At 45.1% G+C, this 20853-nt stretch overlaps 1 protein-coding gene across 1 annotated transcript in view; it reads left to right on the top strand.

The window, feature by feature from the left end:
• Window positions 1–20853, top strand: part of LOC126281388 (CD82 antigen-like) — a 112262-nt gene that overhangs the window by 37444 nt on the left and 53965 nt on the right. Inside the window, exon 2 of the mRNA XM_049980314.1 lies at window positions 16392–16607. Coding sequence (XP_049836271.1) covers window positions 16392–16607 — 216 coding nt within the window. The remainder of the gene's footprint in view (window positions 1–16391; window positions 16608–20853) is intronic.

Genomic DNA, 20853 nt, shown 5'->3' with positions numbered 1-20853 from the left:
ACTTATATCCCAGTGTGTTTTTCTGAACCAAGTTTCAGAGTGTCCATTTGTGATGAAATCGTATCTACTGTGTCCTTTAAGTTTTACTGAGTTTTTGCAAGTTGCGTAACCGAATCGGTAGATGCAACTGAGTCAGTTTTAGCTTGCAAGGTCTCATGATTTTCGTGAACAATATTTTGCAATTCTTTTATGGCTGCTTCGTGATTCTGTAATGTATTTCCATGCCGCGAAAAAATAGGTTGGAAATTCTCACAAATTTGTTTTTTTACGTAATTACAGACTTTTTGACATTTCGATTCGATTTTATGTAACTCAGTAGTTAAATCTTCACGTGTTTGTTCAAGCGTGTGTTCCACTGAGTCTAACTTTTGAAGCTTTTGCTCCATTGCATCCAACTTTTGCTCTGTTTGTCTCTGGTGTTGTTCCATTGTCTAACTTTTGAAGATTTTGTTCCATTGTGTCTAACATTTGAAGATTTTGTCCCATTTGTTTCTGACTTTGTTCAAGAGTTGTGTCCAACTTTTGTAGCCTTTGTCCCATTTGTTGCATTAACTGTAATAACAATGCACTGGTGTCTGAAACATGTTCCTCAGTGCTTTTCGGCAATGAAGTTGCACCGGCGACATTCACATTTTGACAAGCAGAAAATGTGTCTTGACTTATATGAGAAAACGGTGAGGACCCAAAACCCGAATCTTCTGCATTTGCAAGATTGTGTTCTGTCATTTCCGATTCCTGAGACGGACTGTTCCCGACCGATCGATCGATAATGCTTCCCTGTTCACTAATTGTTCCACTGTCTACACCACTGTTCGCCGCCCGCTCCATTTCCCTGTGCACAATTACCAAATTACTATGTTGAACATTAGTTAATTCATTACACGGTAGCGCTAACACACTGCTTTCGTCTTCACTGTCATTTCTCAGTTTACTTTGCAGCCTAGTATTACGTTTTTCACACGCCATAATTGTCATAATATTTCACACCTTAACACAGGAAAGCACAATGTGAAGAGCAAAAATAAGAAAACACATTAACATAGCACTGAAAATAATATCTAGCTAACCGCAAACGCAGCTGCGAAATACCTGGTGCAAATCTACATGGCCACAACTGTTTTACTGTACAACAATGAAAGACTGCAACTACAAAGAAAATTCTCTCTACAATTAGGCGCTAGCAATAAACAAAAGCTACACTAATTACACTAACTACAAGAAAAAATCAGAAGATTCCAGTGAGGTATCCTCGGCTAAGGGTCGACATATGAAATGTCCCCTTTGAACAATCCTACATGACTGTGCTTAAACTGACACACAATATTTTTTAGCGCAACGCATCTGACTTTTAATAATCCCTACAAGAGAATGGCCCTGACTAAATTAACCTATACGTTTCACAAACCACTTACCTCACAAAAATCTTCGTTACTCAAACTACTGCAATACAGCGAGCGCCAATACTGCTAGCTAAATAAAAGATTCAAACTACTGAAGGCACTAACTACTGATAGGCATAGTTAGCAAATGAAAGATTTTGATAGAGAACAAACAATGTATTTACCTTAATAGTGTTCAAGAGTCATAATATATATAGCAGTTCCTGACATCCCTTCTTACAAATGTACTGTTTATGATGGACACACGTCCAGATCACCCGCTCTCAAAAATCCGCCATCTCACTTCCCCACATCCACCACTGCTGGCGGCTCACCTCCAAATGAGCAACGCTACGCGCTGTTAACATCCAGCTGCCCAACACTACTATAGCCAACAACAATGCAAACCAGCCACAGACTGCACACAGCACAGCCAGTGATTTTCATACAGAGCGCTACGTGGCGTTACCAATAAGAAAACCTAAACAGCCTACTTACACAGTTGTATGGTATCGTCAGTTTCTGCAGTGTATTGCGCTTTTATGCCGTCCTTGTGTAGCGCTATGCATATAGTTGTTTACTTAGTCCCGATCTTTGTGATTAATTATGTAATTAGGATCGATTTGCGTCAGTTTCGAGTGGCATTGTGAAATTTTTTCCCAGGAGGATAACGTGAGTGTATGGTATCATCAGTTTTTGGGCTGTATTGCGCATTTATGACGTGCTTGTGTAGCACTATGCATATAATTCTGTAGTTAGGACCGATCTTTGTGATTAATTAGATAATTAGGATCGATCTTTGCGTCAGTTTCCCAACCAAAATAAATATCGTACACTAACCTAACCTTCCTCTCCCGCATCTGAACAGTTTCTGCTACATCTGCCCCAGCGGCCCCTGCCAGGCAGACTACATACAAGACACCCCTTTGTACCATATAACATACACAAGCACTTGCAGGCGCAACCAAGAGGGAAACAATTCTTCAAAATAAACAGGACATGCTAGAGACTAATGCGAAACTTTTTCTGCAGAGGTCGCCTCACAGATACAGGGAAAGTAGGCGTACTCCGCCAACCTCCGCCGGCTTTATAAGCCCAGCGCAGAAGCAGTACAGCGTCCGTCTGATCGTCTCCTTTCTCTCCCACCGTCTTTCCTACGTCACCATCCATAACACGGATTCCTACACCTTTTTTCCCTCCGCCGGTGTGCCCCAAGGCCCCGTCCTCCCCCCCTTCTGTACCTTTTGTATACGGCGGACATGCCGCCGCCTTCACACCCCCTCCCCCAGTCCACCTTCTCCAGTTTCCCGATGACAACGCCTTCCTTGCCCTTGCCCCCAGCCTGCAGCGCTCCCAACACCTTCTCCAATCCCATCTTGACCGGTTCACCGCTTGCTGCAACCAGTGGTTGCTCAAGGTCAATCCCTCCAAAACCCAGGCGATCATTGTAGGCAAAACCACCCCTTCCTTCCGCCTCCTTGATTTCTATCTCACCATCTATGGCCGTCCGATCGCCCTCACTCCCACCCTCAAGTACCTTGGCGTCACCCTCGACCGTCGCCTCTCCTGGACCCCCCATCTCCGGACATCCAAGCCAAGGCACACTCCCGACTCCGTCTCCTCAAGCCCCTTTCGGGCCAAACGTGGGGTCTCGACCCCTCTACCATCCTCCACACCTATAAATCCCTCATCTGCCCTATCCTTTGCTACACCCATCCAGCCTGGATCTCCGCCCCCCTACCTTTTATAAATCGCTTCAAATCCTGGAACGCCATGCTCTCCGCCTCGCCTATCGCATCCGTCTCCCCTCCCCCACGCGGATCCTGTACGATCTCATTCCTTTCCCCCACCTCCTCCTTTTCCTTGAAAGGATACAGATCCTGTACACCTCCCGTAAACTCGACCCTCCTCACCCGCTTGTCTCCCCCATCCTTTCCCACCCGCGCCCGCTGCCGCTCCTGTATTCCCACGTCTCACCTGGTCTCCATCTCTCCACCCTCCTTACCTGATCCTCCCCACACCCACTTCCTGTGTCCTCTCCTCTTCTCACCCTCCTTCCCTTCTCTTTCCTTTTCCCCCATCCCCTTCCTCCACCCCTCTTCCCCCGGGCTCCCCCCTGCTCTCCCTTCCCCCTATCTCCCCTGCCCATGGCATCGTTTCTCCCCTCTCCTTCTCCCTCTCCCTCTTCCACCCCTCCCCCCTCCTCCTCTCTTGACAGCTCCCTGGACTCGTACACGGTTAGTGAACATTCGCGCGGCAGAGATGGACGCCTTGTGTTTCTGTGTGTGCCATCGTTTGTGCTTAAGTGGTTCAGTGTAATTCGTTTTGTGCACCTACGTTCACGTGTGACAATTTTCGTTTATGTCTACGTCCAAGTGTCTGAACACCTTTTATCTTGGACTCTACGCCCGTGAATAGCTCCATGTATTGTAAAAAGTGTTTGTCTCCGTTTACATGTCCACCGTATTCTTTTTTTTCGCACATTTTCATCAATTGTATCTTGTATATTTCTCTGTGGCCGAAGAGCGGCGTAGTATGCTGCTGCTGGCCTGCCTGTAGACAGGTTTGAAAATAACAATAAAGGAAAAAAAAGCAGTACAGCCAGTTCCTCGCCGAGCTAGGACCAGCTCCGACAGACCTCACCGACACTCTTGATGAATAGTCAGCTACATGTTATTTGTTTTCTTTGTGTGTATATAGTGATTGTTCGAGAAGTGTAGTTCAGTTTCAATAAACGACATTATACTGAGTGTTCTACAATGCTGAGTATTCTTCAGTTTCCATGTGTTAGAGGGTGCACTTGGGCTTTCTGTTCAGGAGGACCAGAGTTCAAGCCTCAGAAAGGGCACCGCCGTTTTTAATTTCCAGTCAATTCCAAGAGCCTCTGGTGGTTTAATTGTGTTAGGGGGTACACTTGTGCTATCCGCCCATGAGGACTAGGGTTCGAGTTCCAGAAAGGGTTCTGCTAATTTTTATTTCCCGCCAATTCCCGGTTGGGGGGTGGACTGGGGTGTCAGCACAACCCTGGGGCAAAGAAAATCCCGCCAAAATTTGAAATTCCCGCCAGTAGGGTACGTTGGGCGAAGAGAGTTGGTGGAGGGGAGAGGGCGAGGTGAAGGCTGGGTCACACGTGCAGGCTGGTCGGGGGTGGTGGTGGGCGGAAGTTGTTGGGGGCTGGGTTGATTAATTGATCGGTTTAATTTATTTGGATATCGATTTGTTATCAAAGGTGTCCTGACGCCGTCAGTCCCCTACTACTAACGAACAGTTTAAAAGCAGCAATAAAAATATTTTCAGACAGCACAGTTTAAAAGACACACGAAGGACACTAAAAAAAATCGGAAAAACACTGGAACAACACCGAACAACACAGAAGAGACACTGACCATTAAAAACGTATCACTGTACACTTTCAATAAAATTCGAAAGGACCTACCCTGGTATAATAGACGAGAGGAAGAGAGGAGAGGGATGGGGATGGGAACTGAGGGCTAGTAGGAGTTAGTAATGAGAGTGAGATAGGGATGGCTGTTGGTGGGGGAGATGACAGGGACAGGGGCATACCTGGCATTGGGATCTGTGAATTTGAAAGATTAAAGGGAAATAGGAACGACTGCGAGGAGAAAAAGAGGAGGCGTGGGACTGGGGGAGAAGAAGGATAGGGATCCTTTGGGAGGGGTGAAGTAGGGGGGAGGGGTGGATTCAGAGTTGGTAGCAGGGGTATATTTGGGGGCAGAGTTCCTCAACTGTGAAAGAGAAATGGTTGAAATTTCTTTGGGAGATGATATGAAGGGTATGCAGGTTGAGTGTTGGGGGGATGTGTAGGTAGAGGCCCGGAAGCACTCAAGGACTGGAGAGGAGAGAGAACACAATAGGCTTGTTGGAATTGAGATTGCAGATGGTGTAGATTAGCCGAGGGTGTTCTATGTCATTAGGAGAGGCGGGAATTTGATGAGTTAGTAAAGGATCCATGTGGTGGAAGATAAGCGGATGAGGAAAGCTAGGCGGAAAGCATGCCGTTCGAGAATCTGGAGGGAATTACAGAACTTTGATGCGGCGACAGCTCCGGTAAATCACTGCCCTTCTATACCTTGTGTACGTGATACTACCGCCATCTGTATGTGTGCATATCGCTATCCCATTACTTGTGCCATCTAACAAGGGAAACTCCCCTTTGCATCCGCCTCAGATTTAATGGTAACAGATACGAGTGGACAGTCCGTGAAAAACTGAACATAGATAAAGCATGAAATCAGGAAGAAGATGTACTGCACTGTGAAAAAAAAGCAAGATAGAAACAGTGAACGCTCCAAGAACAAGAAGTGCAATACGGAAGAGCCGGTAACAGAAATGGCGACATTGTCAAGGGGTTACGATGTTGGACTGCCTAATGGCCGAATCGTGCTCAAACCTCCCTGAAGCCTTTTTTTTTATTTCGGTGACTGCTCTATTCAAATTTGTATCTTTGTCGTAGTAAAACGTCCGTTTGCAACAGTGAGGTGTGAAATACGGAACTGAATGGTGAAACGTCCCCTTAGAAAAATTATACGTAACTGTGCTTAAACTGACACACAATATTTTTAGCGCAACGCAATCTGACTTTCAATAATCCCTATAAAAGAATGGCCCTGACTAACATTAACCTATACGTTTCACAAATCACTTACCTCACAAAAATCTTCGTTACTCAAGCTACTGCAATACAGAGAGCGCCACTACTGCCAGCTAAATAAAAGATTCAAACTGCTGAAGGCACTAACTACTGATAGGCATAGTTAGCAAATGAAAGATTTTAATAGAGAACAAACAGTGTATTTACCTTAATAGTCAAAATATATATGATAGTTCATGACATCCAGTCTTACAAATTACAAAACTCCGCCATCTCTCTCCCCACGTCCACCACTGCTGGCGGCTCACCTCCAACTGCGCAACGCTACGCGCTGTTAGCATCCAGCTGCCGCTGCCCAACACTACAATGGCAGACAACAATGCAAACTAAACACAGATTGCGCACAGCACAGCCAGTGATTTTTCATACCGAGCGCTAAGCGGCGTTACCAATAAGAAAACCTAAACAGCCTACTTACAATGGGAACCGAAAACGTTGGTGACAAGGCGACAAGTCAACCGTATGCTTCCACCGTAAAACACGTCTGATGTGTCATACGCGACGTAAGTGACAGTACGTGTGTCATACGACAGGAATCCCTTCTCGACGAACCTAATTTGTACGACTGGTAAGTGAGTGGAGCCTCCTTGCCCGATATAGGTGTTTGTATGGATGTGAGTACTCCCAAGGAAATGATGAAAACAGTAGTTTGTCGCATAAGCTGCCATAAATGAACGCAACAGATTCACAATCACGCAGTCCCTCTGTACTTTGTCAAAACGTATGTTTTTAGCCTTTTTGAAGTTTCTTCCATTTTGGAAGTCTGAAATCTTGAATTCCTTTGTTGTAACATAGTTCACACCCGGTTGCTGTTTTCATTTTTGTGAGACGTCTATGTGGTATCTCATCTGTTCTCACTATTCATCACATGTACTTGCGATGGTAACGTATTTTTGCCTCATGACTCATATTCTACAACCAGTCTGTTGTGTGACAGCTGCCATGACTATAGAAAGGGAAAAACATTTCAGTCACCGGACGGACAGTTCATAATGTGGAAAAAATAAAATAAAAACGCTTGATCGTTTGGTAGTCCAACATCATGATCCCTTTTTTTTATCTCATGTTGTTCTTTATTGGTTGTTGTATTTGTTCGGGGTGGACATCCCACGACATCTGTTCAGGTTCATCATTGATCTGTTCACTCTGTGTATTTATTTATTTTATTACAGAGGGTAGCTAACCGACCGAACGCCCTGAGCTACCATGCCACCGGTCAGAACATAAGTTTTTAACGTTTCTGAACTTGCGTTCCATTTTGTAAGTCTTGACTCTTGACTTCCGTTGTTGTAATATAGTTCACATTGTTTACTTGATGTTTTCATTTCTGTGAGACGTCTATGTGGCATCTCGGCTGCTCTCACTCATCATCAAATTTACTAGCGACGGTAACGAATTCTTATTCGTTTTCTACAAGCACTATGTAGTATGACAACTGCCAAGACAATTGAAAGAGAACAACAATTTCAATTTCCGTACTGATAGTTCATAATGTTGTGGGGAAAAAATAAAAATAAATCGCACAAGGCAGTTTCGAACACTGCTTGCTTACATCTTTTTCCCCTCAGTAATCCAAAAGGGATTCAAAAATAATGAAGGAAAATTGCCATTGCCACCGCCAATTTTACCCTACACAAAAAACCACCATCTTCTCGTTGAGTGGGCATAGATTCGGTTATCGGTTCCGTTCAGTCCGGGTATGTATGTATTAGCCGGGGACCTAGAAATGACAGGCTTCGTCCCACCGTAGCCCACCAGTGGTTCACAATCCCACAACAGGCCACAGCATTCCACCCACCCCACCACCGCCCCACGGCGAAACCAGGGTTATTGTGCGACTCGGCCCTCAGTGGACCCCCCCCCCCCCCTCCCCCCGAGAACGTCTCATACCAGACGAGTGTAACCTCAAATGTTTGCGTGGTAGAATAACAATGGTGTACACGTATGTGGAGATGGTATTCGTGCAGCAATCGCCGACACAGTGTAGCTGAGCCGGAGTAGGGGGAGCCAGCCCGCATTCACTGAGGTAGATGGAAAACCGCTTTAAAAACCATCCATAGGCTAGTTGGCTCACCGGACCTTGACACTACAATCTGTTCATTATAAGAATAAACCTGATGTAAACAAACACAAACGCGATGATTGGTCAGAACGCGATGATTGGTGATCCCTTGATGCCTCAGAACATGTCCTACCAACCGATCCCTTCTTCTAGTCAAGTTGCGCCACAAATGTCTCTTCTCCCAATCCTATTCAGTACCTCCTCATTAGTTATATGATCTACCCATCTAATCTTCAGCATTCTTCTGCAGCACCACATTTCAAAAGCTTCTATCCTCTTCTTGTCCAAACTAGTTATCGTCCATGTTTCACTTCCATACATGGCTACGCTCCATACAAATACTTTCAGAAACGACTTCCTGCCACTTAAATCTATACTCGATGTTAACAAATTTCTCTTCTTCAGTAACGCTGTCCTTGCCATTGCCAGTCTACATTTGATATCCTCTCTGCTTCGACCATCATCAGTTATTTTGCTGACCAAATAGCAAAACCTCTTTACTACTTTAAGTGTCTCATTTCCTGATCTAATTCCCTCAGCATCACCCGACTTAATTCGACTACATTCCATTAACCTCGTTTTCCTTTGTTGATGTTCATCTTATACCCTCCTATCATGACACTGTCCATTCCGTTTAACTGCTCTTCCAAGTCCTTTTCTGTCTCTAACAGAATTACAATGTCACCGGCGAACCTCAAAGTTTTTTATTTCTTCTGCATGGATTTTAATACGTACTCCGAATTTTTCTTTTGTTTCCTTCACTGCTTGCTCAATATATAGATTGAATAACACCAGGGAGAGGCTACAACCCTGTCTCACTCCCTTCCCAACCACTGCTTCCCTTCCATGTCCCTCGACTCTGATAACTGCCATCTGGTTTCTGTACAAATTGTAAATAGCCTTTCGCTCCGTGTATTTTACCCCTGCCACCTTCAGAATTTGAAAGAGAGTATTCCAGTCAGCATTGTCAAAAGCTTTCTCTAAGTCTACAAATGCTAGAAATGTAGGTTTACCTTTCCTTAATCTAGCTTCTAAGATAAGTCGTAGGGTCAGTATTGCCTCACGTGTTCCAATATTTCTACTGAATCCAAATTGATCTCCCCCGAGGTCGGCTTCTACCAGTTTTTCCATTCGTCTGTAAAGAATTCGCGTTAGTATTTTGCATCCGTGACTCATTAAACTGATTATTCGGTAATTTTCACATCTGTTAGCACCGGCTTTCTTTGGAATTGGAATTATTATATTCTTCTTGAAGACTGAGGGTATTTCGCCTGTCTCATACATCTTGCTCACCAGCTGGTAGAGTTTTGTCAAGACTGGCTCTCCCAAGACCGTCAGTAGTTCTAATGGAATGTTGTCTACTTCTGGGGCCTTGTTTCGACTCAGGTCTTCCAGTGCTCTATCGAACGCTTCACGCAGTATCGTATCTCCCATTGCATCTTCATCTACATCTTCTTCCATTTCCATAATATTGTCCTCAAGTACATCGCCCTTGCATAGACCCTCTATATATTCCTTCCACCTTTCTGCTTTCCCTTCTTTGCTTAGAACTGGGTTTCCATCTGAGCTCTTGATATTCATACAAGTGGCTCTCTTTTTTACAAAGGTCTCTTTAATTTTCCTGTAGGCAGTATCTATCTCGCCCCTAGTGAGATAAGCCTCTACATCCTTACATTTATCCTCTAGCCATCCCTGCTTAGCCATTTTGCACTTCCTGTCGACCCCCTTTTTGAGACGTTTGTATTCTTTTTTGCCTGTTTCATTTACTGCATTTTTATATTTTCTTCTTTCATCAATTAAATTCAATATTTCTTCTGTTACCCAAGGATTTCTACTAGCCCTCGTCTTTTTACCTACTTGATCCTCTGCCGCCTTCACTACGTCATCTCTCAAAGCTACCCATTCTTCTTCTACTGTATTTCTTTCCCCCATTCCTGTCAATTGTTCGCTTATGCTCTCCCTAAAACTCTGTACAACCTCTGGTTTAGTCAGTTTATCGAGGTTCCATCTCCTTAAATTGCCACCTTTTTGCATTTTCTTCAGTTTCAATGTACAGTTCATAACCAATAGATTATGGTCAGAGTCCACATCTGCTCCTGGAAATGTCTTACAATTTAAAACCTGGTTCCTAAATCTCTGTCTTACCATTATACAATCTATCTGAAACCTGTCAGTATCTCCAGGCTTCTTCCGCATATACAACCTTTTTTTTATGGTTCTTGAACCAAGTGTTAGCTATGATTAACTTGTGCTCTGTGCAAAATTCTACCAAGCGGCTGCCTCTTTCATTTATTAGCCCCAATCCATTTGCACCTACTACGTTTCCTTCTCTCCCTTTTCCTACTACCGAATTCCAGTCGCCCATGACTATTAAATTTTTGTATCCCTTCACTATCTGAGTAATTTCTTTTATTTCATCATACATTTCTTCAATTTCTTCGTCATCTGAAGAGCTAGTTGGCATATAAACTTGTACTATCATGTATTAACAGCCATCAACGTTTTTCGTAATCAATCTTTAGCCACGTAGTTTTTATTTCAAAAATCGTGTACAGTCACAGCCTCTGCGGCTTTGTGCTCTGACTGTCGCGCTGTTAATGCCCAGTATGAAAATGGCTGAGGCTGCTTTCTGTTCCGTAATGAAACACACGCTGAAGTATTCCCAGCGCTGTATGTACATGCAGTTGATAATGCAACCCACATCTAATGTGTAGTGCAGACGGTAGAGTAATGGAATGTGAATGATACTCAGGTAATGGTTCGTTGATTCAAATCACCTCACTCTCATTTTTTTGTCGTTCAATTTGAAATACTTACATATTGTAATTATAAAACTCGTCATCATTTTTTATGAATAGTGCACGTCTTCTTGTTTCTAATTAACATATTAGACGCGAAATTCCAGTTTCCATTCCAATTAAAACTTCTTAATTACCGATGTTTTATGAAACATTGTTCATAAAAGTTGTTTAAATTAAGAAAACATAACAATTTAATTTTGTAAGGTAAAAACGAAAAACCAAATCCTCTTTATTTGGACTATGTCCACTGTTTTTTACCACAGAGGTAGATAAATATCGCAGGCATATGAAGAACAATCATTTTTCACAGCACCGAGCACATCATACAAATGCTACATTTTTACATTTGCTATTGTAGCATTGTAATACGAACCCAACAGAACTGATCTGGAACCATGTTGTAGGATTTGACTCGAGCAGTAACAAGACTGTAAAGCTGCCGACGTACTGTACCTAACGCACGCACCTATTTCACATGTTACTGCCCGACGCTGGCGGGATATACACTCCTGGAAATTGAAATAAGAACACCGTGAATTCATTGTCCCAGGAAGGGGAAACTTTATTGACACATTCCTAGGGTCAGATACATCACATGATCACACTGACAGAACCACAGGCACATAGACACAGGCAACAGAGCATGCACAATGTCGGCACTAGTACAGTGTATATCCACCTTTCGCAGCAATGCAGGCTGCTATTCTCCCATGGACACGATCGTAGAGATGCTGGATGTAGTCCTGTGGAACGGCTTGCCATGCCATTCCCACCTGGCGCCTCAGTTGGACCATCGTTCGTGCTGGACATGCAGACCGCATGAGACGACGCTTCATCCAGTCCCAAACACGCTCAATGGGGGACAGATCCGGAGATCTTGCTGGCCAGGGTAGTTGACTTACACCTTCTAGAGCACGTTGGGTGGCACGGGATACATGCGGATGTGCATTGTCCTGTTGGAACAGCAAGTTCCCTTGCCGGTCTAGGAATGGTAGAACGATGGGTTCGATGACGGTTTGGATGCACCGTGCACTATTCACTGTCCCCTCGACGATCACCAGAGGTTGTCGGCCAGTGTAGGAGATCGCTCCTCACACCATGATGCCGGGTGTTGGCCCTGTGTGCCTCGGTCGTATGCAGTCCTGATTGTGGCGCTCACCTGCACGGCGCCAAACACGCATACGACCATCATTGGCACCAAGGCAGAAGCGACTCTCATCGCTGAAGACGACACGTCTCCATTCGTCCCTCCATTCACACCTGTCGCGACACCACTGGAGGCGGGCAGCACGTGTTGGGGCGTGAGCGGAAGACGGCCTAACGGTGTGCGGGACCGTAGCCCAGCTTCATGGAGACGGTTGCGAATGGTCCTCGCCGATACCCCAGGAGCAACAGTGTCCCTAATTTGTTGGGATGTGGCGGTGCGTAGGATCCTACGGTCTTGGCGTGCATCCGTGCGTCGCTGCGGTCCGGTCCCAGGTCGACGGGCACGTGCACCTTCCGCCGACCACTGGCGACAACATCGATGTACTGTGGAGACCTCACGCCCCACGTGTTGAGCAATTCGGCGGTACGTCCACCTGGCCTCCCGCATGCCCACTATACGCCCTCGCTCAAAGTCCGTCAACTGCACATACGGTTCACGTCCACGCTGTCGCGGCACGCTACCAGTGTTAAAGACTGCGATGGAGCTCCGTACGCCACGGCAAACTGGCTGACACTGACGGCGGCGGTGCACAAATGCTGCGCAGCTAGCGCCATTCGACGGCCAACACCGCGGTTCCTGGTGTGTCCGCTGTGCCGTGCGTGTGATCATTGCTTGTACAGCCCTCTCGAAGTGTCCGGAGCAAGTTTGGTGGGTCTGACACACCGGTGTCAATGTGTTCTTTTTTCCATTTCCAGGAGTGTAGAATGGCACCTCATGAAAGAAGAAGAGAAAATGCTGCGCCTTCGTGGGTTCTGGGTTTGATAGGCTCGTTATCAACGTAGCAGGTGACACTTCCAGAACTGAAATGTATTTCTCGGATTTGGATAAGGAAGGAGCTAAGGGATTACCAGACAACTGACTGTAAGTAATAGCTTCAGTGGCTTCAATATTTAACCATAAGGTGAAATCCTTCGTGGATTCTGGTGTTGATAGGCTCGTTATCAACGTAGCAGGTGACACTTCCAGAACTGAAATGAATTTCTCGGATTTGGATAAAGGAGTTAAGCGATTACCAGGCAACTGGCTGTAAGTAATAGCTTCAGTGAAATCCTTCAATACTCTCTTACGTTACACAGAGCTTATGCAGAAAAATTACCTTGCCGTTAACTCAGGAATTTTCATTCTGGTTTTTAATTACAATAGTACTTTAGCTGAAAACGATAACGTGTTGCTGTTTTAGTCTAGTTGTCTAAGGAGCGTATTGTGGGAGATTTTCAGAGCATTATTTCATTCTGCTTAAAAATTAAATGACATTCGGAACTATCTTGCTCCTCTGCTCGTCTCTTTTACGTGTGAACTGCAGCTGGCCACGTCACTGCAGGCTAGCTGTACCAGCTGACCGGCCAGTGCTGTCCAAGTTAAATGCGCCGGGAAAGCTGTTGTCCCGCAATATCGCTAAGTACAAAACTCACCCTTATTATCGTACTTGACAGTACTCGAGACAGCTTGGCTGCAGTCCCAAGTGAAACAGAAATCCAATGACGTCCCAGCAAACGTATAAGAATACATATTGCAATGTAGGTTTGTTATTATGATGACTGGATTATAATCCGCCGGGCGGAATCGTGCCAGGGACCGGCACGCCTTCTCGCTCGGTTCAAAAATGGTTCAAATGCCTCTGAGCACTATGGGACTTAACATCGGAGGTCATCAGTCCCCTAGAACTTACAACTACTTAAACCTAAGTAACCTAAGGACATCACATACATCCATGCCTGAGGCAGGATACGAAGCTGTGACGAGGACCGGCACGCCTTCTTAATCGGTTCAAAAATGGTTCAAATGCCTCTGAGCACTATGGGACTTAACATCGGAGGTCATCAGTCCCCTAGAACTTACAACTACTTAAACCTAACTAACCTAAGGACATCACATACATCCATGCCCGAGGCAGGATACGAAGCTGCGACGGGGACCGGCACGCCTTCTTAATCGGTTCAAAAATGGTTCAAATGCCTCTGAGCACTATGGGACTTAACATCTTAGGTCATCAGTCCCCTAGAACTTACAACTACTTAAACCTAACTAACCTAAGGACATCACATACATCCATGACCGAGGCAGGATACGAAGCTGCGACGGGGACCGGCACGCCTTCTTAATTGGTTCAAAAATGGTTCAAATGCCTCTGAGCACTATGGGACTTAACATCGGAGGTCATCAGTCCCCTAGAACTTACAACTACTTAAACCTAACTAACCTAAGGACATCACATACATCCATGCCCGAGGCAGGATACGAAGCTGCGACGGGGACCGGCACGCCTTCTTAATCGGTTCAAAAATGGTTCAAATGCCTCTGAGCACTATGGGACTTAACATCGGAGGTCATCAGTCCCCTAGAACTTACAACTACGTAAACCTAACTAACCTAAGGACATCACATACATCCATGCCTGAGGCAGGATACGAAGCTGTGACGAGGACCGGCACGCCTTCTTAATCGGTTCAAAAATGGTTCAAATAGCTCTGAGCACTATGGGACTTAACATCTTAGGTCATCAGTCCCCTAGAACTTAGAACTACTTAAACCTAACTAACCTAAGGACATCACATACATCCATGCCCGAGGCAGGATACAAAGCTGCGACAGGGACCGGCATGCCCTCTTGATCGGTTCAAAAATGGTTCAAATGGCTCTGAGCATTATGGGACTTAACATCTTAGGTCATCAGTCCCCTAGAACTTAGAACTACTTATACCTAATTAACCTAAGGACATCACACACAACCATGCCCGAGGCAAGATTCGAAGCTGTGACGGTAGCAGTTCCGCGGTTCCGGACTGCAGCGCCTAGAACCGCACGGCCACCGTGGCCGGCTTCTCGCTCGGAAGTAGCGCGTTATACAGCGAGGCGAGTCGGGAGGGCTCGGTTCGGGTAGATTCAGATCAGTTCTGAGCTTCTCATGGATTGGACGTTCCACCTGCGAGGCGGATCATTAAAGATGGTCCGTAAGAAATGGGAGAAGTAGTGCTGAAAATGTGTTAGTTGGTAGTCCAACACCATGATAATTTACCCACGACGTCGTGGCTGTTTGAGTCTGCTCTTTCTTGCACTTCTTGTCCTTGGACAATTCACTGTTCCTATTTTGCTTTTTCTTTCATAGTTCAGTACATCTTCTTCGTGTTCCCATGCTTGATCTGAGTTCAATTTTTGACGCACTATGCACTGGGCCATCTTACCACTAAATGTGAGGGGGATGCTATCCGCTGGCCGGAGTGGCCGAGCGGTTCTAGGCGCTTCAGTCTGGAACCGCGTGACTGCTACGATCGCAGGTTCGAATCCTCCCTCAGGTATGCATGTGTGTGATGTCCTTAGGTTAGTTAGGTTTAAGTAGTTCTAAGTTCTAGGGGACTGCTGACCTCAGCTGTTAAGTCCCATAGTGCTCAGAGCCATTTGAACCATTTGGATGCTATCCATTGTGGGCCATCTTACCACTAAATCTGAGGGGGATGCTATCTGCCGGCCTTTGTGGCCGAGCGGTTCTAGGCGCTTCAGTCTGGAACCGCGTGACTGCTACGGTCGCAGGTTCGAATCCTCCCTCAGGCATGCATGTGTGTGATGTCCTTAGGTTAGTTAGGTTTAAGTAGTTCTAAGTTCTAGGGGACTGATGACCTCAGCTGTTAAGTCCCATGGTGCTCAGAGCCATTTGAACCATTTGGATGCTATCCATTGTGGGCCATCTTACCACTAAATCTGAGGGGGATGCTATCCGCCGGCCGGTGTGGCCGAGCGGTTCTAGGCGCTTCAGTCTGGAACCGCGTGACTGCTACGGTCGCAGGTTCGAATCCTCCCTCAGGCATGCATGTGTGTGATGTCCTTAGGTTAGTTAGGTTTAAGTAGTTCTAAGTTCTAGGGGACTGATGACCTCAGCTGTTAAGTCCCATGGTGCTCAGAGCCATTTGAACCATTTGGATGCTATCCATTGTGGGCCATCTTACCACTAAATCTTAGGGGGATGCTATCCGCCGGCCGGTGTGGCCGAGCGGTTCTAGGCCCTTCAGTCTGGAACCGCGTAACCGTTATGGTCGCAGGTTCGAATCCCGCCTCAGGCAGGTTTAAGTAGTTGTAAGTTCTAGGGGACTGATGACCTCAGCTGTTAAGTCCCATGGTGCTCAGAGCCATTTGAACCATTTGGATGGTATCCATTGTGGGCCATGTTCCCACTAAATCTGTGGGGGTGTGATGGGGAGTTTCCCTTGTTGTCAGTGTACAGTGTGCCTCCAAGGCTGCTGGGGCCTACGCGTCTGACGAGCGCCGTCTGCTGCAGGTGGTGGGCCTGAGCGTGGTGGCGGCGGGCGGCGTGCTGCTGACTGACTCCGGCCGCGTGCTACTGTCTCGCCTGCTGACGTCACACGACGCGCCGCGCCAGCCGCTCTTCTACTACGTGGGGCTGGCCGCCGTCTGCGCAGGCGTCGTCGTGGCCGCCGGGGGCGTGCTGGGCTGCTGGGCCGCCAGCCTGCACAGCCGCTGCTTCCTCGCCGTGGTGAGTGCTGCAAGCGTGCTGCGTTCAGAGGGGAGATGGTGGTGGTGGTTAGTGTTTAACGTCCCGTCGTCGACGAGGTCATTAGAGACGGAGCGCAAGCTCGGGTTAGGGAAGGATTGGGAAAGAAATCGCCCGTGCCCTTTCAAAGGAACCATTTGCCTGAAACGATTTAGGGAAATCGCGGAAAACCTAAATCAGGATGGCCGGAGACTCAGAGGGGAGAGGCGGCGCCTATAATAGTAGCTAGAGATGGGAAAAACCTCTCTCCTAAAACCGATACCGATATTTTAGTTACCGTATTTTACGGACTATAAGATTCACTTTCTTCTTCGAAATATTACCCTCTAAAATTAAGGTGCGTCTTATTCTCGAAATTAATATAAAAATGTGCAGTACTTGAATTAAAATTTCCACCGGTCTTAAAAATGGCGTATATTCGATGTCACTGGAAGCGGCTCGTGAATATGCGTTCTGGGTGTTCACAAATTTTTACATTCAGGTAAATTTGAGTGTGTGAAATTAATAGCATCTGCTGTCCTGCTTATTAACAAGTTTAGACAACTACAGCCAATAATAAAAACAGTGATGATTAAAGCAGAAAGGAAGGAGGAAGGGGATTTATCGACATAAGAAACCTACATTACGGACAGGTAGATAATTTAAGAAAATGCTTTATAGAACGAGCAGAAACTAGCAAAATACACAAAGCAGTCACTCATATGAATACATCGGCTACCTCACTGCAATTTCATAACCACTTCTACAACCCTTTAGATCACATAACATCAACAGATACGAAGAAAGTAAATTGGAAAAAGAAAACACTACATGACAAGCACCCGTATCATCTAACACAGCCACACATTGATCAAGACGCATCCAACACATGGCTAAGAAAAGGGAATATATACAGTGAGACGGAAGGATTCATGATTGCAATACAGGATCAAACAATAAACACCAGATGTTACAGCAAGCATATTATTAAAGATCCAATACCGCAACAGATAAATGCAGACTTTGCAAACAACAAATAGAAACAGTAGTTCACATCACAAGCGGATGTACAATACTAGCAAATACAAAATACCCCAGAAGACACGACAATGTAGCAAAAATAATACATCAACAACTTGCCATACAACATAAACTAATAAAATAACACGTTCCCACATACAAGTATACACCACAAAATGTACTGGAGAATGATGAATACAAATTATACTGGAACAGAACCATTATAACAGATAAAACAACACCACCTAACAAACCTGACATCATACTCTCCAATAAAAATAAGAAATTAACACAACTAATCGAAATATCCATACCCAATACAACAAATGTACAGAAGAAAACAGGAGAAAAAAATGAAAAATACATCCAACTGGCTGAGGAAGTCAAGGGCATGTGGCAACAGGATAAAGTTGACATTGTACCAATTATACTATCAACTACAGGGGTCATACCACACAATATCCACTAGTACATCAACGCAATACAGCTACATCCAAACATATATATACAACTGCAGAAATCTGTAATTACTGATACACGTTCAGTTACCCGAAATACCTAAATGCAATGTAACATATACCGCACAGTTAAAAGGAAGTCACGCTTGATCAAGGTCCGCGTCACTTTCCATTTTTAACCAGACATAGCGTCTGAGGTAGGAAAGACAATAATAATAATAATAATAATATCAATAATAATAAAATGCATAACTTATCAGACAAAAGAAAGGATTGTCGTGAAATTTTGCTGTTATGGAGTCAGGGATTTTCACTGCCTCGAGATGACTGGGTGTTCTTGTGTCGTCATCATCATCATCATCATCATCATCATCATGCATCCCCATTATGGTCGGAGGAAGGCAATGACAAACCACCCCGTCTAGAACCTTGCCTAGTAGGAGGTGCGGGTCTCCCATATCGTCACCTACGTTCCTCGGAGTATGGGACCTCATCATCATCCTCACATAATTAACTAAAGTTTGGGGCAATAATGAAGTAACGCGCTAACTTTCTAGCTCTCCACTTCGCATTTTTTTTGTAAGAGGGAGTTTTCGGTCTTTTCCATTTTTCGGACAAATGTACAAGATCCCTAACTTCCGGGCTGAAAATCAGATATTCTAAAGCTGCAAACTCACAACACTTCTTTGTTAAGCGTTCGCTTGTATTCACGCTCATTTGATTTCGTCACTCTCTCAAAGGATCTGTTCTCGGAGGCCCTAGTTCCTTTGCGCCTAACTTTTTCTGGTAATTTACTTTCATGTTCCCAGAATGAGATTTTCACTGTGCAGTGGAGCGCGCGCTGATACGAAGCGCTGGCGGATTAAAGCTATGTGCCGGACCGAGATTCGAACTCGAGGCCTTTTTGCTGGCAAGCGCTCTATGGACTAAGCTACCCAAGCTCGACTCACGATCCCTCCTCACAGCTTTACTTTTCTGCTAGCTGCCGGCATTTAAAATGTTTACACTGCAAACGAAAGCCAATTCCCGCACAGTAAACAACCAACTCCAAACACGAAGTGCCGTTTGTGGAAATGATTAAAATCAAGTAGTAATGTCTACCAACATAGTCACTTGACTAGAATACAAATGAGGTGATGAGATCCGTAAGGACCTAAAGCACACTGCCGTTGATCTCACTTTTAAGTGAGTATCGGAGAAAACAGTGAAACAGCTTTTCGTGAATTTTCATGTGGGCCTACCGTACAGATAACCCTCACGCACCGTAAGATCAACAGATTTCAGAAGCATGAATAAATGGTACAATCTCACAAACGACAGTGATATGCTTTAGGCCCTGATGATTCTCAGCGCCTCAAATGGATTACTGTATGATAAGATTCATAACTTAATATACTATGACTCATTCAGAAACCAACAAAATAGGTTTACTGTCAGTACAACTTTAAGGCCATATACTGACGTCTGATGTAATTTTACTACAGTATATGTGAGTGAATTAGGATATCTGAGGCGTGTGCTATCATCTAGCATTGTTTATGCCGAGTGAATGGGGATAGCCGACCGGAATGGCCAAGCGGTTCTAGGCGCTTCAGTCTGGAACCGCGCTGCTGCTACGGTCGCAGGTTCGAATCCTGCCTCGAGCATGGATATGTGTGATGTCCTTAGGTTACTGAGGTTTAAGTAGTTCTAAGTTCTAGGGTACTGATGATCTCAGAAGTTAAGCCCCATAGTGCTCAGAGCCATTTGAACCATTTTGAATGGGGATAAAAATCTGATGCAATGTGCTACCGCTTGGTGGCACTGACGTAAATTTCTGGTTGCGTAGCAAGGGCTTGCTGTGCACGTCGTGAACAGTGTACGTTGTTGTGAAATCAGCATGTTTTTGGCCCGGAAGCCAATTAAGTCACGCGAATTGCGCATGCGCAAAAGCTCCTTGCACAACTGAAGATGTGCTCCCGCCCATGATGCTAAGTTTCACGAGTCTAGAGGGGCAGTAGTCGTATCTTTCAGAGTCTAGTACCTATGTTAAGTTTACAGCATTCTAGGAAAAATAATCAATAAATCCGCAAGGTGTCGAAAGTTAGTGTTCGCGTGTTCTTGTACCTTTACACAGACCAGCCACTGCCATCTGGTAACATTGGATTCAACTGCCAGAACCAGTACACCGATGCAAAGAACATGACTTGCGGGAATTCACATGTTTGCTAACACTGTCTGCAGCCCAACCCGCAAACACAAACCCAGAAACACTATCTAGCCTATGATGCGACATTGCAGTCTACGGTGCGAGTGAATTTGAATTGAAAGTATCAAAAGAAAATATTACCTTTCCATCGCATCAATGGGCAACTAAGCCAAATAGCGAATATTGATGGAACTCCTCTATTTGATGTACCGAGCAACAAAACTGCTGCCATGAAAGGTGTTAAAACCATAAAAACAAATGGACATGAAAAATGCACTACACTGCTGTTCTTTCATGTTGTGCTGACGGTACTAAACTTAATCCAATTATCATTTTCGAGCGCAAAACAATGTCAGAATCTTCTGAAATACAGCCAGGTGCTATTGTTCACGTACATGACAAGGATTGGATAGTATGAAATTATGTATTTATAGAGTGTGAGAAACAAGGGAAGATGCTTTATCGAAGAAGAGTTCTCTTCTTGTGCTAGATCAGTTTAGCAGTCGTTTGAAAAACCCTGTGAATGAGAAATTGAGACAGGGAAATATAGAGCTTGCTGTTATTCCGAGAGGACTTAATTCAC

This window comes from Schistocerca gregaria, chromosome 7, assembly GCF_023897955.1.
Source record: "Schistocerca gregaria isolate iqSchGreg1 chromosome 7, iqSchGreg1.2, whole genome shotgun sequence".
NCBI lineage: Eukaryota > Metazoa > Arthropoda > Insecta > Orthoptera > Acrididae > Schistocerca > Schistocerca gregaria.
Note: the sequence above shows the minus strand (reverse complement) of the source record. Positions and strands in the feature narration are given on the sequence as shown.